The sequence below is a fragment of the Nymphalis io genome, chromosome 3 (assembly GCF_905147045.1).
Source record: "Nymphalis io chromosome 3, ilAglIoxx1.1, whole genome shotgun sequence".
In the NCBI taxonomy this organism is placed as follows: Eukaryota; Metazoa; Arthropoda; class Insecta; order Lepidoptera; family Nymphalidae; genus Nymphalis; species Nymphalis io.
The window spans coordinates 8,534,381-8,551,122 of NC_065890.1; the positions used below are offsets into that span (position 1 = coordinate 8,534,381).

The window sequence follows — 16,742 nt, forward strand, 5'->3', positions numbered from 1 at the left end:
GTTTATTGATTCTCGCCCCCATGGTTTTTTTTCGTAAAGGGATCAATGAACTACCTATGAGATGGCAAAAGTGCATAGATAACAATGGTGCATACTTTGATTAATTAAATATATTTTACAAAAAAAAAATTGACTTTATATTCCTCCCGTACAAAACGCCAATTCCAAGGACCTAATATTAGTCAGATAATGATATGTACATAAATATTATTATTACACTAAAGCTTCGCCATATAATACATATTAAATTCAATATTGAAGAGAACATTCTGCCGAAGGCGGCAGGTCTATTAATGAACTGCGATTGGCTGAATGGTGATAAGATGAAGGTTAATAGCTAATAGTATATTATTAGTAAAACATTACATTTCATTTCTTATTGTAAGATTAACTTCTGCATGTTTTATGTTTGTAAAGTTCATTCTAAGAAAAACTGTTTGTACAAATCGATATTTTTACTTCTTCCAAGGTTTTATTACTTACATTTTAAGTTATTTTCTGCATCACAATGCAAAATTCCTTTTAAGAGAAATAATTTTTACTATTACAATTCCAATTAAAATGCTTGAAATGCAAAGTCAAACTAATTATAATTTATGATCGTGAACTCTTACTAAAGGGAGCAACAGAGATGCAAATAGGTAGTTTGCGAATAAAATACCACGAGAAAACCAGTCCCCATTTATAATATTTTCTTATAAAAATAAAAACTATGCCAACGTACGGGTTTTTATCCAAATGTACTAATGTTATTGATACAAATATGTCATTTAATAAATTATTGTCATAATTTTTCAAATCAACTAATACCTACCAAAAGTATAAAAAAAAGTATAAAGTAAACAAAGGACAATATGAAGGAAACTCAATAGAGATACTGGTTGTTTATTTCTCAGGAAGCAAATGATTCACAGCATTGGTGGGATACAAAGGTCTTATAAAATTGGGCCGAAACACTCGATTTCCTGAAACGCTGATCAATTCTTTATTAGTAGATAATATAACAGCATATTAAAAGTATCCGAATATAAAATTGTGAGAAAACAATGTTATAAATACATCGCTGTAGAGCATGGTACAATTTATTTTATTTAGTAAGCGATATTTTTTTTATTTTATAATAAACTACACACTTTACTAAATCACAATCGCTAATAATGTTTAAAAATTATGTATCACATTTATAACATTCTGTACAAAGTAAAAAAATAATTTTATACTTTTAACTAGTACAAAATTAATATTATAAAGCTGCATTGCAACATTACAGGACCTCGTGTAGTATCAATAGTTAGACCTATAAAACTTTAATTCTGTTATTGCACAATGATAAACGAGAAACTTTAACCTTAGTCCACGCGCAACGAATATCATGTAAAAAAAGAAACTTACAGCCATTATTTTATACAATATGGACGGGATGCATTTAAAAATTAATAGATATTCTAATATAACAAAACATTACAATTATAGAAAAGAAAACAAGTCATGTATTAGTTATCGTTATAATTGTTATTGCAAAATGCACGCTGAAGCACTAACTTGCATAAATATTGAAAGATTTTTTTCAATATTACACAAAATGTTTTCAAACATTTATCTAACCTTAAAATAATATTGGGCACATCTTTTTCAAACAGATTCTCAATACAGTAAATTTTTGATATCGAGAATTTTTTCAGTTTGATCGTCATTAACATTTTCAAGGTCGAGTAAAATATTTATACAAACCACGTTAGCAGTATCTTCAACTTTACTGTATTTCATCATATTTATTTGGTCAACTTATAACGATGTCGATAAAATATAATAGTAACAATTTACAACGCAAAATTTAATAATTAAAAAATATCAAGAACTAATAAATACCTTATCAATAAATTATAAAAACAGCAAAACGCGAATTAATGCTTCTTGAAAAATTGTATGGTTGAACTTACATGGTCACGAACGTTGATTCTTGTCTCCACGATGAGCGTGAATTAAGCGTTAAATTGTAATAATTGTGACATTTCACTGGATTTAGTCTAAATGATTTGACACTGATACTACAGAGGTTTGGTGGTAGAGATACAAATGTTTATTTACTTTCACTATGTTTAATCTATTTTATTTCGTTTTAAATATCATAATAAAATGTTTAATATTAAATAACACAAGATTTACGTTATATGGACATACAACCTTCATAAGGAGTGATTTTTAGTAATCCTTGCCATTCAACTTAATCGCAAGGTTAAAAAAAACGATATATTTGATTGCGTTTATTTTTTCAAACACTAATGCTAATGATTATTATTATTATTATCAATTTATAAAATTAAACTACTATGTACATACATGTTTTATGAACATTCTCTTCTGTTATAATTTACACTTGAGAAGGCATATAGTATGATAACTATCGGATAATTTAACTATAATCGTAAGCTAAATGCAACATAGAACACGCAAAAACATTGAAATAACCAATCGATATACTGAAAATATTGTTCAATTTATTACTATAATCGGCCACTGAGACCCGCCCACCTATGCGTGTGACTCATTCGACTCGATTAAAAAAATATAATAATGCAAAAAAAAAAACAATTATAGGTACAATCCTCTAATTTCAATTATTATTAAGAACGGGGATTTTAAAAAATGCAAAATTGTGATTTGTGACAGTAATCATACAAAACAATCAATTACAATATATGGATCACTCAAATTATTACAAAGTAATTTACAAATATAAACAATCTCTAAATATATCAACTAATTATATAAACGAAAATATTTACAAAATATGATCACATCCAGGGACATGTCATCTCTCTTACACATTTGTAATTATTTACAATGACTTCAATATAAACACTAATTTTTTAACATTAAGAGCATTTGCCATTCTTGAACTTGATCAGTTAACCCTTGTTCAATATGTTTAAAATATTTCAAAATACACACACGCGGGTACAGTCGTTATGATAATTTATTATCATTTTGTCAGACCTATGAATCTGTAATGATATATCTGTAATTCTGATTTAAGAAACTCGCTATAACCAAAACTGTACAAACCCCATGACAAAGTTTTAAAAATTTTGGAAATACACGGCGCTAGTTCATTAATCAGTCTTGGGTCAAAGGAAACAATTCATTAGCATATTTATTCAGTCAGACGAATTTGAACTTTATACACAATAGCTTAATGCTTGCTTTTCTAAAATATTACGTACACTGTTACGGAAGTGACATAAAAAAATTACAGGGAATTCCATAAATATAATATAATATAGATCTTAATTTAACTTTATTAATTAATTAAATAATATTTTCAAATAATTTGTACTTAAGGAAATAAAGCCCTATTTACAATGTGAGATTAATCTGAAAATTCTCATTCAATTGTTTACAACCTGTATTATTATAGCAAACAAAATCATTCCTATTCTATTCTTAAGAGAATAGTTAAAATGCACTTGTATTATTCAACATATATAAAACATTAAATTAATTTAAATTCGAGAGATTTGAATTATGACTTAAATTGTAGCAATGACTATGGCACTGTTTAGAAAGTCACTACATATTATACATAAAAACAATTTAAAACATTATTTAGATACATATATATATATTTTTAATATTGAATATTATATTCCAATTTTGTAATTTTATATGAATATCATAATAACAGTATTTTTAAATGTCTCAGCACCGGAACAAATCTGGCGAATTGCAGCTCAGAGAATGCATGCCCATTTAATCTCGACCTTAAAGTGCGAAATTTAATATATTCATAATAGTAAGATCCCGCAAAGTATAATAGTAGTATGTAAACCTCTTGTCCTTCTTGTACATTCGCTACTGTTGAAGACAAGCCATTCCGTTTAAATATTAGTTTTTTTATTACATATTAATCAAATTACTCTGTGATGTACATCGCCAGTTGTGCGCGGGTTCTAATTTACTGTTTATACGTTAAAACCATTATTTTATTTTACTTAATACGGAATTCCCTCTAATTTATAGCAAATATGCCGAAACAATTAGTGTCAATAATAAGTGAAAGTCACACTTTCAATTATACAGCTTGTTTGTAATATTGTCATTTCAATTAAAAAGATATAATTTACACAGTCAAAATTATTTGAATTATTAATTAATTAATTAATTATTTTTAAAGTATTTTTGTACTTTTTTTCGTATTAACTACTAATTGCAAATTTGAAAGTCGAAATAATATTATTTAGAGTTAAATAAATATTAAAGTTAATCCAAAGAGACGTTGCGATATACAAAAAATGCAAAAATTAAGTTACCATTACTGGTCATAAAAAGCTGCATAATTGAAAGTATGTAAATACTCAATGTCAAATTAAATCGACACTTTTAACTTTGATTATGACAGCTCAATAAGCGCAGTTTTACACTAAGGTCCACACCTATTAATACAAATCAATCTAATATCGAAACCCTCGTAGTTTTTTCATCGGGCCTCATACGCCGGACCGAATATCGAAGCTCTATGCTCAGGTCACAGAAGGCGCGGTCCCGTTTTGACATCGGATCATCCAGCGGGGACGATCCGAGGAGAAAGATAAAGGGTATCCACGTCGGCATTCTGCCCGTCCCGGCGGGGCCACGTCCTACCGGGCCGGGCGCAAGGCCATCCCCTACTTGTCACCGGCTTCAGGTGGGGGGGCCCCACCAAAGTCTAACTGATAACCTCCGGCGCGGGTCATTTCTTCCATACTCGGTTCCTTACACTCATGGCCGGCGTGGCCCGCACCGCCGCAGTTCCAGCAAGATAGTTTAGGTGGCGCGTACAGTACGGGAACGAAACCAGCGAAAGGCGCCGCCGTGGGATATGGCGGCGGCTCTCCGTTGGCAAATGGTGGCGGTGGCGGTCGATATGCAGGCGGAGGTGTAGGATAGGGGTAAGGCCGCGTGTAGGGCAAGTAGGGCACGGGCGGCGCGGAGGGCGCGGGGGCGGGGGGCATGGAGGGAGTCGCACGACGCGGCTGCGGCGCCGGCGTGCTGGGCGGAGATGACGCTACACTGGAGCCACTGTCTGACGACGAGCGAGGTTGTGGACCATAGGTGGCGCGTCTTCTGACGCCGTTTAGCTTTTCGAGTGATCGGTACTGTTGGTGCATGGCAGTTATCTCACGTAGTCTTTCCTCTCCGACATTATGCCGCATCTAAAATAATTATTTTCATTATCTTATTTATTTTATCAATATAGTAAACCAGCAATCACATCGGTCGAAACTAAATCAGAAAAACATAAAATAAGGAATTAAAAGACAAAGAAATGAATACCGAGAGTTACAACAATCGAAATCAAATAATCTTTGTGATGCTATTCAGTCTAAATTATGTATGTCACATAATTCAATCAATAGAACACAGCTATTACAATATATTCAAAAAGGGCTTAAATATATGAAAATGTAAGATAGTTTTTACATATTAAAGATTAAATTTATATATTGGAAATACGAATGTAATTTAATACACCGACCTCAGACACAGTAAGACTGTCAAAAGTGGTGGCGAGATGCGGTAAGGTCTCGGGCGGCGGCAGAGGCAAAAGTGGTGGGGAGCGGTCACGTGACAGACGCCGACGCGAGCGCGGGGACGCTGCGCGACTGTCTCCCGGCGACGACAGCAACGGTGACCCTGGAGCGCCTGCGCCACCTTGTCCAGTTTGATAGTTTAAGACCTGAAACATATATTACTTTTCATTGTTTTTTCCAATTCCAAGATTATTTTTTGATTTAAACTCTATTAACCTTTCTTTTTCTGAATAGCACAAATAAAAAGGTCTATCAGAACGATACATTTATCTAAAAAAATAGTAACATATATTTCCAAGATAATTACTTCCAAAAATGTTTTACGGCATTTTACTCATTCATGTTACATCTAATGCAGCCGATATAAATAAGATTTGTGTCCTGCAGAAGAGAACTTTTTGCGCAATTTATAATCTTAACCCTTTAAATCTTTACTTAAAACTAATTTAAAAAAATAAAAGTATTGACTGTCGCTCCGCAATTACAAAATATATATTTAATGTAATGTAATTTCGTAATAATAATTTAGAAATTTTGATGTACGCTCTATTAATACAAAGAGCAAACATAAACTGACATTCGAGACATTAGTCTTCAAAGAATGTTTGCGTCTCAAAGCTTTCGTCGATAGCAAGCCTTGGGAATAAATCAAAAATAAATAATTTACTACTGTAAGCATTAATTTACGTAAATTGATGCTGTTAAAAAAAAACACTGAGTTTCCTTCACCGGTTCTTCTTAGGTCTGAGGTGTTTTTTTTATAAACCTGTGGTATTTTGGACAATCAATAAGAAAGTATAATGCTATGTGGAATAACTTTTTTTGAATTTGAATTAGAACATTTTTTTTATAGAATAGGTAGGCGAGCATATGGGCCACCTGATGGTATGTGGTCACCAACGCATAGACATTGGCATTGTAAGAAATGTTAACCATCGTTTACATTGCCAATGCACCACCAACCTTGGGAACTAAGATGTTATGTCCCTTGTGTCTGTAATTACACTGGCTCACTCATCCTTCAAACTGGAACACAACAATACCAAGTACTGCTGTTTTGTGGTAAAATATCTGATGAGTGGGTGGTACCTACCCAGACGAGCACAAAGCACAAAGCCCTACCACCAGTATATTACATTGCTTTGTTACAAAATATACATTGTTATCTATAGGTAACTAGAACTACTTTATCAACAGTTACTAGGTGTATTTATAAGTATAGGATCTATGGCCCTTACTTATAAATATTGTTAAGCGGGTGAATAGTTAATCAATGCTATCTTTTATTCTTTCTAATGTCAAATCAAGGATATTAAGAGCAAAACAGTATTTTAATAAAACTGTCACTAAGCAATCTTTATAAGTAAAACCATATAAGTATATGTATATCAATTAAGATATTGGTATATTTGTTTGAACTACACTCTGAAACTGATGGACTGTTCACCACATATTGGCACAAATGTGTAATTTTTTATATAGTATTTATATTATGGAACTTGACTCGCCACTAGATGGCATTGGTGCTGTATATCAACTTCTATTATTTTCTGCTAAACTACATGACAATGCAGAACAATGTCTTACAAATTTTGCTAACATTATATTATATAATTGCTAAGTCATTATTAACATGATTTATAGGCATTTTCACTATATTGAGACCTTGTTTTTATTTACTATAATTTCTCAATTATTATTTTCATTTAATCAATACCAATGTTACAGAACAGGGAAATAGTAATAATATTCTTATATACTTATAATAATAAAGTAATAGCATAATTTCAAACCTCTAAAGGTTGATTGAGTGGTGAGACTATGATGTTAGCAGGCCATGTGTGTTGACCTAAGAAGTCTCCAACATTGTACTGTGGAATTGGCAACCCAGGAGGAGGATGAGGCACTTCACTCAATATTGGGACCAGGTTTGATGCACCACTTAACACAGGAGGAGAGCTCAGTTCTGGAACTCCATCTGATGTAGGAGCCTGAAATAATTTCACAAAAAATTTAAACAACTTATTATAACCTTAATTATTTAAATTAAATAAATGGTAACAAAACTCCAGTTTTATAACCTATGCTGTTTTTATTGGCAAAGCCAATTAAAAGCAGAAGAAGGCAAGCCACCCATATAGCTTCCGGTTTCCTATTCAGAAAAAAAGTAAAAATCGAAATTATTGATCAATTGTTTATAATTTTCATGCCAGCAAATATTTTTGTCAATTTCTTGGACTTACCAGACTCTGAATAAAATCCTTGGTATATATATAATATATATGGAATTGAACCAAGTTTATGATATAATAATAACTATATATTAATATATAACAGGTATTCCATTATTTATATTAAATACTGTAGGTAACAGGATTTTTATATCAAGTGCTCCCATTAAGAGTATTTTGTTATCAAGAGGTCAAAGTTAACATTATGTATTAGTGATGAATTTAAAAAAACAATAGTGAATGAAATCATTAAACTAATTATGTAATTTGTATTTACATATAAAATAAATTATTACTTAATAAATGATTAATTGTTGTTCATTTGTATTTTAATTTTGAGTACCAATCATCAAAATAGAACATTATTTTAATAATCATAATATATAATTGTTATTGTATATATAGTTAAAAAGGTCTTAAATTTGATTATAATGTTGATCCAAATATAAACAATGGCTTATAGGCCAATTTTTATAAACCTTGCCTTTTGAGGTTAAAAGTGTACATATTAAACAAACTACTGACGTGCCTTACACCTTTGGGCATATATTACATTTTACCATATGAGGTATGAATAATTTGCTATTTTTTTTTTTTTGTAATAATAAGATATAAGATTTATATATAAATTTAGATATAATAGTAAATTCTATTATTTATACTTTTAGTTTCAATTTAAACCTGTAACATGACAATTATTACAAGATTAGAATAGAAGTTATAAAAAATGTTTTAATTTAGATTTTATAGATTTAACTAATTAAAAAGATGAAATGATAAATTCATAGCATTCAAGTATTTCTATTCAAAAATGTAAGTTTAACATGAAATATATACTATGTAACTAATTTCATATAATGACAAAAATGTTTAAATGCACAGTGATATGATAAAAAGCAAATATTTATGGAAAATGTACATGGTGATACATATGGAAAATGTTTACGGTGATGCATATGGAAAATGTACATGGTGATGCATATGAATAATGAGCATTGAAACTGACCTGCACCCCAGGTGTCTTAACAAACATGATACCAGGCTGTGGCACCAAGCTAGACAAATTAGGTGGTGGGACTGACATATTTGTGGTGATACTAGATTGAGTATGGCAACCACTCACAGGAGCTAAATTTATATTATGGTCCTGCTGTTCTTGGTACTGTATTCGCTGATCTTCCATTTTCAGTTTTTCTAATATCTCACCAAAGTGTGACTTCTGATCAAATGTAAAAGCTGGATGATGCAGTGCCATTGTGTATAACAGAAGTATTTCTTCGAGCAGATCCCCATATAAACCTTTCAATAGACCACTTTGCTCTAAACTGACCATTGCATTGTACAATGTGGTGGCACAAGCGAAGTTACACGACCGTAAAAGTGAAACATATAAAGCCATTTTCCGCCGCGTCCTAGAATCTGTGTCTGCTCCCCCGATATCTGCCGCGAGATCTGTTGGATTATTTGCCCTTAGTTCCGCACCACGCAACTCCTGAAAATCCCGCTTACCGAGCTCTTCAAGGTACGTGCCAATAAAACGTAATTCAAATGGCAAGCACATATTTAGTAATGTACACATTGCATCTATGCGTTTATAGCTTTCCAATTCTTTAAACCATGATACCACGTCCTCTTTGCAAACCATTTCCAGAACACATTGAAATTTTATGAAAAGAATTAACCGGTCCCCTGCGGCCGTAGCGCCTCCGTAGTTTATGATTTTTGGCACACACGTTTTTTGTGATGTGATGGTTGTAATCCAAAAAATGTCAAGTGTAACATTAGTAATTAAAACTATTAAAAGCTTTTTATCACTATTTCCTTAGTACAGTATATTGGTTAAGCAACTACGAGCATTGCTAGTAGTTTTGTCTTTTCTATACTCTATGGGATAAAGGAAGATAGATAAATATAAAGATTCTGTACACAATACAAATTCCCATATTAAAAATATATATCTTATTTTATAATTAAATAAATTCAACTTAATAAACAAAACATTAAATTTCATCATGATATATTAATTTTCTAACACAAATAATTACGAAAAATTTAAATTGAAAAAACATAATCAAAAAAACAATAAAAAAATCGTTCATTTTAAAAAGAATCCTTATGTCCAAAGCAACAATTGTTGATAATAAAATTTGCAGCTTATTATATTTGTATTCTTATAACGCGTATTATTAGTATTATGTAAAATTATATTAAAAATGAACGTTATAATATTTGACTATGTAAAGCTAATAGTTGTAATATTTACTTACACATTCATCTGAAATTTTATTTTTATTTCTTTTTTATTTGATATAGAAATGTCTAACTTTTTTATATATTTACTTATATATAAATAAATATATACTCATGTATTTTTTATTTTAAATCTGTAGTAATATAAATTTCCGAACGCTTCAAGTTACTCGGCATATTTTTGACATAACATGAATAAGAGAAATTGAAGCGTTGTGTTAGAATACGAAGAAAATTTCGAGTTATCAAAATATACAATAGTAAATTGTTGCTTTAAATGCAATTATGGCTCCCGTAGAACAAGATGTAGAAATGAAAAACGTAGATAGTCCAGCTGCTGCTAGTGATGTCGAAACTACGGAGGTGAAAAAAGACGCCGATGTGCTCGCTGTGCAAGATTTAAGAGAACATGTAAGACAAATTGATAAAGCTGTGTCGTCAAAAGAACCAAGATTTGCTATGCGCGTACTCAGATCTCTTCCAAGTACTAGACGAAAACTAAACGGCAATGTTCTTCGTGCGATTTTAAACCAACTTTATCCTGCAACATCTGATAAAGAAACCTTAATCGCTTTCGTTGAAAATCCGTTGCCTGGGGCGGTGGAGATTGAAGCTCCACGCTCTAGAAGTTCTCCCAAGACCCCTGCTCCAGAGGTTGATGTGTATATACATTTGTTAGTTTTACTGCGTTTATTGGACACAAATAAGCTAGAAGAAGCAGTCGAATGTTCGCAAAAATTAATGAAAAAAGTAACAGCACAAAATCGAAGAACCTTAGATTTGATTGCTGCTAAGTGTTATTTCTATCACTCAAGAGTATTTGAGCTCACCAATAAGTTAGATCTTATTAGGGGGCTATTGCATGCTCGCTTGCGTACTTCTACTTTACGTAGTGATTTCGAAGGCCAAGCGGTTTTAATAAACTGCCTTTTGCGTAATTATCTTCATTATGCTCTGTATGATCAAGCAGATAAATTGGTGAGTAAATCAGTTTTTCCAGAAAATGCTAGTAACAATGAATGGGCAAGATTTTTGTATTATCTCGGTAGAATAAAAGCAGCCAGATTAGAATACAGTGATGCACATAAGCACTTAGTTCAAGCTCTACGTAAAGCACCTCAAACTGCAGCTGTTGGATTCCGTCAGACAGTACAGAAATTAGCCATTGTTGTTGAGTTATTATTGGGTGATATACCAGAACGTGCTATATTCCGCCAAGCTCCTCTAAGAAAAGCACTGGCACCATATTTCCAACTTACTCAAGCAGTTCGGTTAGGAAATTTACAAAGATTTGGAGAAGTTTTGGAGAACTTTGGGCCTCAGTTCCGCAGCGATCATACATTTACTTTGATTCTACGTCTCAGACAAAATGTGATCAAAACTGCCATAAGATCCATAGGATTGTCTTATTCTAGAATTTCACCCAAGGATATTGCTAGAAAGTTAGGCTTGGACTCTGCTGAAGATGCAGAATTCATTGTAGCCAAAGCTATTCGGGATGGTGTCATTGAAGCTACCCTTGACCCAGAAAAGGGATACATGAGTAACAAAGAAAGCTCCGATATCTACTGTACAAGAGAACCTCAGCTAGCTTTCCATCAGCGCATTTCATTCTGTCTGGAATTACATAATCAAAGTGTAAAAGCTATGAGATATCCACCTAAATCCTATGGCAAGGAGTTAGAGAGTGCAGAAGAGAGAAGGGAACGCGAACAGCAGGATCTTGAGCTGGCTAAAGAAATGGCAGAGGAAGATGATGATGGTTTCCCTTAAATTATATTAATTTTGTTTGTTACATGTAGTCTTCTGTAATAAAACCTATAATATTTTCATTTTTTAATAACAAATGTCTGAATTTTTTCGTTTATACTTGTTACCTAATTCCACTTTTAAAATCTGCAAAAAGAATTTATAGTAACAATAAAAAGAACAAAATAAAAAGCATTTTATTTATTTATAAACATTAGTAAGAAATTATTAAAGAATTGTAATTCTAATTAATTTTGCATGCTATTTTTGTATGTTTTGCATATTACTGTGACAGCGTTTCCGTCAGATGTCAGGTTGACAAGCTGTCAACCTAGTGATGCGTCATTGTCGATTCGCAGTGCGAGTAGCCATCTTAAACGACACTCGAACGATGCGGCGCCCGCGCACCACGCTTGTGTCGAATCGCTTAGTGCTGCAGCAAGCAGTAATCATTTATATCAGTTTCTATTTCTTTGCATACTGGTTAAATTACGTCGATTTTATCTCGGAGTTGATCATTTATTCTACCACGCCCATCTACCCCCACTTTTATAAGAAAATGAGTTCTGGTAAAGGCCCTCCTGGCTCTTCATCTGATTTATATATTTTTTTATTATACATCTATTACAGATTGTATTCATTTTTATCCATAGACAAAAAAATAATTGACGTATCTTAGCAACTATTATGTTATTGTTTATTCAATAATTCTGTATAACAGTAATTTAAAGTTATTAAGACAAGGAAGTACATTTCACTATCAATTTAATTAGTAAAAGTAATTAACATAAAAAATTGTCAAATCAAACTAAAATTAATTAAGAATGGAGTTTACTGTTCCTAACATAGAAAAATTAGCTGATTTATTAACTCTACCTGAACCAGATGTTTTACAAGGCGATGACTTATCTAAAACAAGTAAGCTATATTATTATATAATTTAATAAACTAAATACTTTATGCTACCATACAAAATCAGCAATATTATTTTTTAAAGAACTATATAAATCAATTATCATACAAATATAAAAAAGGTAATTTATATATTACTAGCGCTTTATCCATGGCTTCACTCATGTTATAATTCAGAATGGCTAAATGCTAATTTCCATAACTCTCTTCAAAAATTTCATACAAACTTTTATAACTACTTTAGGTGTTATATTTTCAAAAATCCTTAGTGCTTACCTAATGTGTGAAAGAAACCTATTGTATATTATTTTATATAAAGACACGAGGCAGTCAAGTATATATTTGACTGCCTCGTTATTCTAGTAGCTAGATGTAAGTCCGCAGACCCGGAGGTCCTGGGTTTTAATTCCCAGGTTCGGCCAGTAAAAAGTTATTGGGTTTTTCTGTCAGAAAAATTCTTAGGCCGCCGTGACCGAAATCGGTCTGGAGGACATTATCTAATATATAAAAATTTGTCACGGTGTTTGTGATCGAACTCCTCCGAAACGCCTCGACCAATTTTTATGAAATTTGTTATGTAAATTTGGGAGGTATGAGAGTAGGTCGTAAAGTATATTTCATACCGCTAGCTGATAAGGGTGTGCCTATCCAGATTTTTTTTCAATTTTTTGAGACATTTTTTTTATTTATATTTTATTTTGATTTAGCATTAAAAATACATATAACCCTAAATTTTCACCCTCCTAAACCATCATCCCAATTTATAATCACGATTTTTGTATGAACAATATTAAAATAGTTACTTATAGTGAACCTCATCGAATTTTCGTTTACGTCATTCACAAGAAGCGTCGCGTCATTTTGACATTTAAAAATTTGCAAAATTTAACGATTTATTTAATTGATCAAAAATATAAACGTGTTTATGATATCAAAAAGGTTAGTAAAATACTAAAAGAACAAATACATTATCGGTATACCGTTTTTATCAGTAAATACAACAATTTGGTCTATTTGTGTGTGTGAGTGTATGTGCGCGCGTGTGTGTGTGTGCGTGTGTGTGTGTTACAGTGAAAAATGCCAGCAAGACGCAAGGGGAACCATTTGGGCCGTTGGACTAATAAAGCATCAAGCATGCGTAATAATAGAGCAGAAAGAACAGACAAACAAATCCAACAGAATAAAGAAAATGTGCGTGTGAGCATGTCAGCGCTCCTTTCCTTTTTCTACGATAGATCCCATCCCCACACATTTACAATAAATACGTTACTTTTTATTTAAAAACCAAAATATTCAGTAGATATAATTTATATGGCAGAACAACGTTTGTTTTTATATATATATATATATATATATAACTGGCTATATATATATATATATATATATATAGCTAGTTATATATAGATTTACATAAGACTTTTAAGTAGGCATATAGATTCCAGATGGATTTCTATAGAAATAACCTAAAATCAGTCTTTTAGTTTCTGAAAAAAGAGTGCACATTAAAATTATTAATAAGTGTTCTTTCTTTTCGTATCATAATAATTAAATGATTTGTAAGTATTCACTCTTAATAAATATGGAAACATGAATTTATCTGTTATAGAGAAGAAATCGCAACTTTAAAAGAAGCAACATACCGATTTTTCTCAATCGTCATGACATTACTTCACTATAGTATAAAGTAAACTTTAAACCTGAACTCTTATTTTATAATGATAATTATGTAAATATGTTCAACAAAACTTGTAAAAATAAAATAGGTATTTTTATGTAACCATAGCCTAATATGGCTGGCTATGTTGACAATTGTGAAATTTTTGTTTCACAGCAAATTATGAAATCTCAACTTCAAGAGATAATAAAAAATCCGAGACGGCTAAAACGGACAAAACTTATAAGACTATTGAAGATTATGAGATACAACAAACCGAAGACGCGGAGCTGATGGGTACGACTGGATTAAGAGTAGAAGACCGTAAGGCACCTGCTTATACCATGAATTACCAACAATCTGTTAGCGCAGAAGATGTCTTTTTACAGGTATTTAATGTGACTTGAGTTTTATTTAAGATTGACCTTATAGTAAAAAAAAACGAGGGTGTTGCAGATTCTTTCAGCTTCTTCCAGAGATCTGCTGGAATCTGGTCGGAACCAGTGGTCTTATGGTGTTTTATTTTTGATATGGCCTTGCTCACCTCCTCCTCTAATATAAATTTTATAGACCCTTCAACAGGCGACATATGGGGCATTTTTTCAATCAAAAACTCCTCGTTCATTAGTTGTTCGTAGTATTCCTTCCATCTTATGTTGATATCATTGTTCGCCGTTAATAAAACACCCTGGGTATTTTTGATGTATTTGTTACATTTAATATCGAGAGTAGACCTAGCGTTGTCGGGCTATTTTGTAGATAGAGTTCTCATCCTTTTCCAATCTATTTCCAACGTTTTCCAATCTATCATAAAAATCTTCTCTAGATTTTGCCGTAAATTGTGCTACAGCAGATTTAGCTATCTTTTTAATATTCTTATACAGTAGGTGATCTTCTTCCAAACCCGATTTCTGCCATGCTTTAAGTGCCTCTCTCTTTGACTTTATTATGTGTTGTGCAGTTTCATTCCACCAGGATGTTTCTTTACTTATGCGCAGTGCTCCACGTGAAATACCCAGGATCGCTTTTATCCTTTCCAAACATAGTCTTTCAAAATCAGACCACACGGTTAGCTGATTTGTCGGTCTCAATGTCTTCTTTCATATAGGCTTGGGCCCATTCTAGAAGCGGTGAGCCCTTGATGGAGTGCAGATTTTTCCACTTAATACTGTCTGTTCTGCCGATGTGTGTTGTTATAGGTTTGGATAGATTCATGACTGAGGCGAGAAGCCTATGTTGTGAGGCAAGCCCATTGCCGGGAATAACTTTACAGTCCTTATGAAGTTTAAAGATGTTGTTGCAGGCGAGGATATAATATATTTATGGAAAGAAGATGGATATGATATAATTATTAAATAATAATCTAATTATTTAAGAATATTTAGGCAAAAAATAAATATTAATTTTATTCGTTACAGATGGGGCCAAAAACGCCGTCGTCCGCTAGTTGCGAGAATTTAGTCGTAAGAGTTGCAATGCCAGGAGATAAAAAAGAAAACATCGATTTATCTGTTGACACAACTTGTGTTACTATCACTTCATCCCGTTACTATTTGAAACTGCCGTTGCCTCATGAAATTAATCCTGACACGTCAAAAGCAAATTGGGATAGTGCTGAGGAATCACTGATGTTGACGCTGAAGTTAAATAGAGAATTTGATTTCGTCAATTTCTAAAGCTTTCTAAGATTTAATATAGCGCAAAAGGAACACTGGTTTTTATTTCAATCAGATTAAATTATGTACCTTTCGTAAATTATAATGACGTCCAAATAAATTCGAAGTAATTTGTTTTATTGACTAATAGATAACAGTCGGTTATTAAGAGTAATCACTGTTCAACCAGGCGCCAAGGCGCCAATTTATAGTACCTACTGTAATACTATTCAATGTCGATTTTAATTGAAGGTTTGAGAGTACTAAGATGTATTGTATACCTACCTATTTTAGTTTCTCTTGTTTTATTATTTAGTACGAACCCTACAAAAGTTCATAAGATTTGACTATGTTGAAATTCGTTTCGTTAGTTTAACTCACAGTACTCAATTTTGGTTATTAACGTGATAGAGTTTTAGTATTGTAATATAATCATTATCGATTATCACTCGATTAATTATGCGACTGAAAATAAAATTATCAAGGGTCTTCACATACTACAGGAGGTACCAAAAGTAATCATCGAATGTATTGAGAGAATACATTCTAATTATTTTTATATTATAGTTTTTAATGGCACCGGCATTAAAAAAAAAAACAGTTCACATAAAATGTTATGATGATTACATACTTGGTACCTAATTAACTTTATTACCATTAGCTTAATTTTAATTTCTATGCAATAACCAAAATTTTTGTTGACTTTTTTATTAATTTAGAA

General features: G+C 31.9%; 3 protein-coding genes and 1 long non-coding RNA gene across 5 annotated transcripts; 2 read left to right on the top strand and 2 right to left on the bottom strand.

Moving 5' to 3' along the window:
* Positions 1-871: 871 nt before the first annotated feature.
* LOC126781436 (uncharacterized) lies at positions 872-9,661 on the bottom strand. Of its 2 annotated transcripts, none has more exons than XM_050506421.1 (4): positions 8,925-9,661; positions 7,364-7,561; positions 5,516-5,716; positions 872-5,192 (listed from the first exon to the last, which is right to left on the bottom strand). In XM_050506421.1, exons 1-4 carry the CDS (start codon positions 9,444-9,446, stop codon positions 4,665-4,667), a joined length of 1,449 nt encoding a protein of 482 aa, XP_050362378.1. In that variant the 5' UTR covers positions 9,447-9,661; the 3' UTR covers positions 872-4,664. The 2 variants fall into 2 exon arrangements, with proteins under 2 accessions (XP_050362378.1, XP_050362377.1); XM_050506420.1 differs by having other exon boundaries at positions 8,808-9,661.
* Positions 9,662-10,216: 555 nt separating this feature from the next.
* LOC126781438 (probable 26S proteasome non-ATPase regulatory subunit 3) lies at positions 10,217-11,984 on the top strand. Its single transcript, XM_050506423.1, has one exon. The coding sequence runs from the start codon at positions 10,337-10,339 to the stop codon at positions 11,822-11,824; it is 1,488 nt and encodes a 495-aa protein (XP_050362380.1). The 5' UTR covers positions 10,217-10,336; the 3' UTR covers positions 11,825-11,984.
* Positions 11,985-11,986: 2 nt separating this feature from the next.
* On the bottom strand, positions 11,987-12,719 carry LOC126781463 (uncharacterized). Its single transcript, XR_007670631.1, has 2 exons — positions 12,677-12,719; positions 11,987-12,233 (listed from the first exon to the last, which is right to left on the bottom strand). It is a non-coding gene; the product is annotated as an uncharacterized LOC126781463 (long non-coding RNA).
* LOC126781456 (dynein axonemal assembly factor 6) lies at positions 12,174-16,071 on the top strand. The gene is made up of 3 exons (XM_050506447.1): positions 12,174-12,718; positions 14,544-14,755; positions 15,785-16,071. The coding sequence occupies exons 1-3, from the start codon at positions 12,625-12,627 to the stop codon at positions 16,040-16,042; spliced, it is 564 nt and encodes a 187-aa protein (XP_050362404.1). The 5' UTR covers positions 12,174-12,624; the 3' UTR covers positions 16,043-16,071.
* Positions 16,072-16,742: the final 671 nt, after the last annotated feature.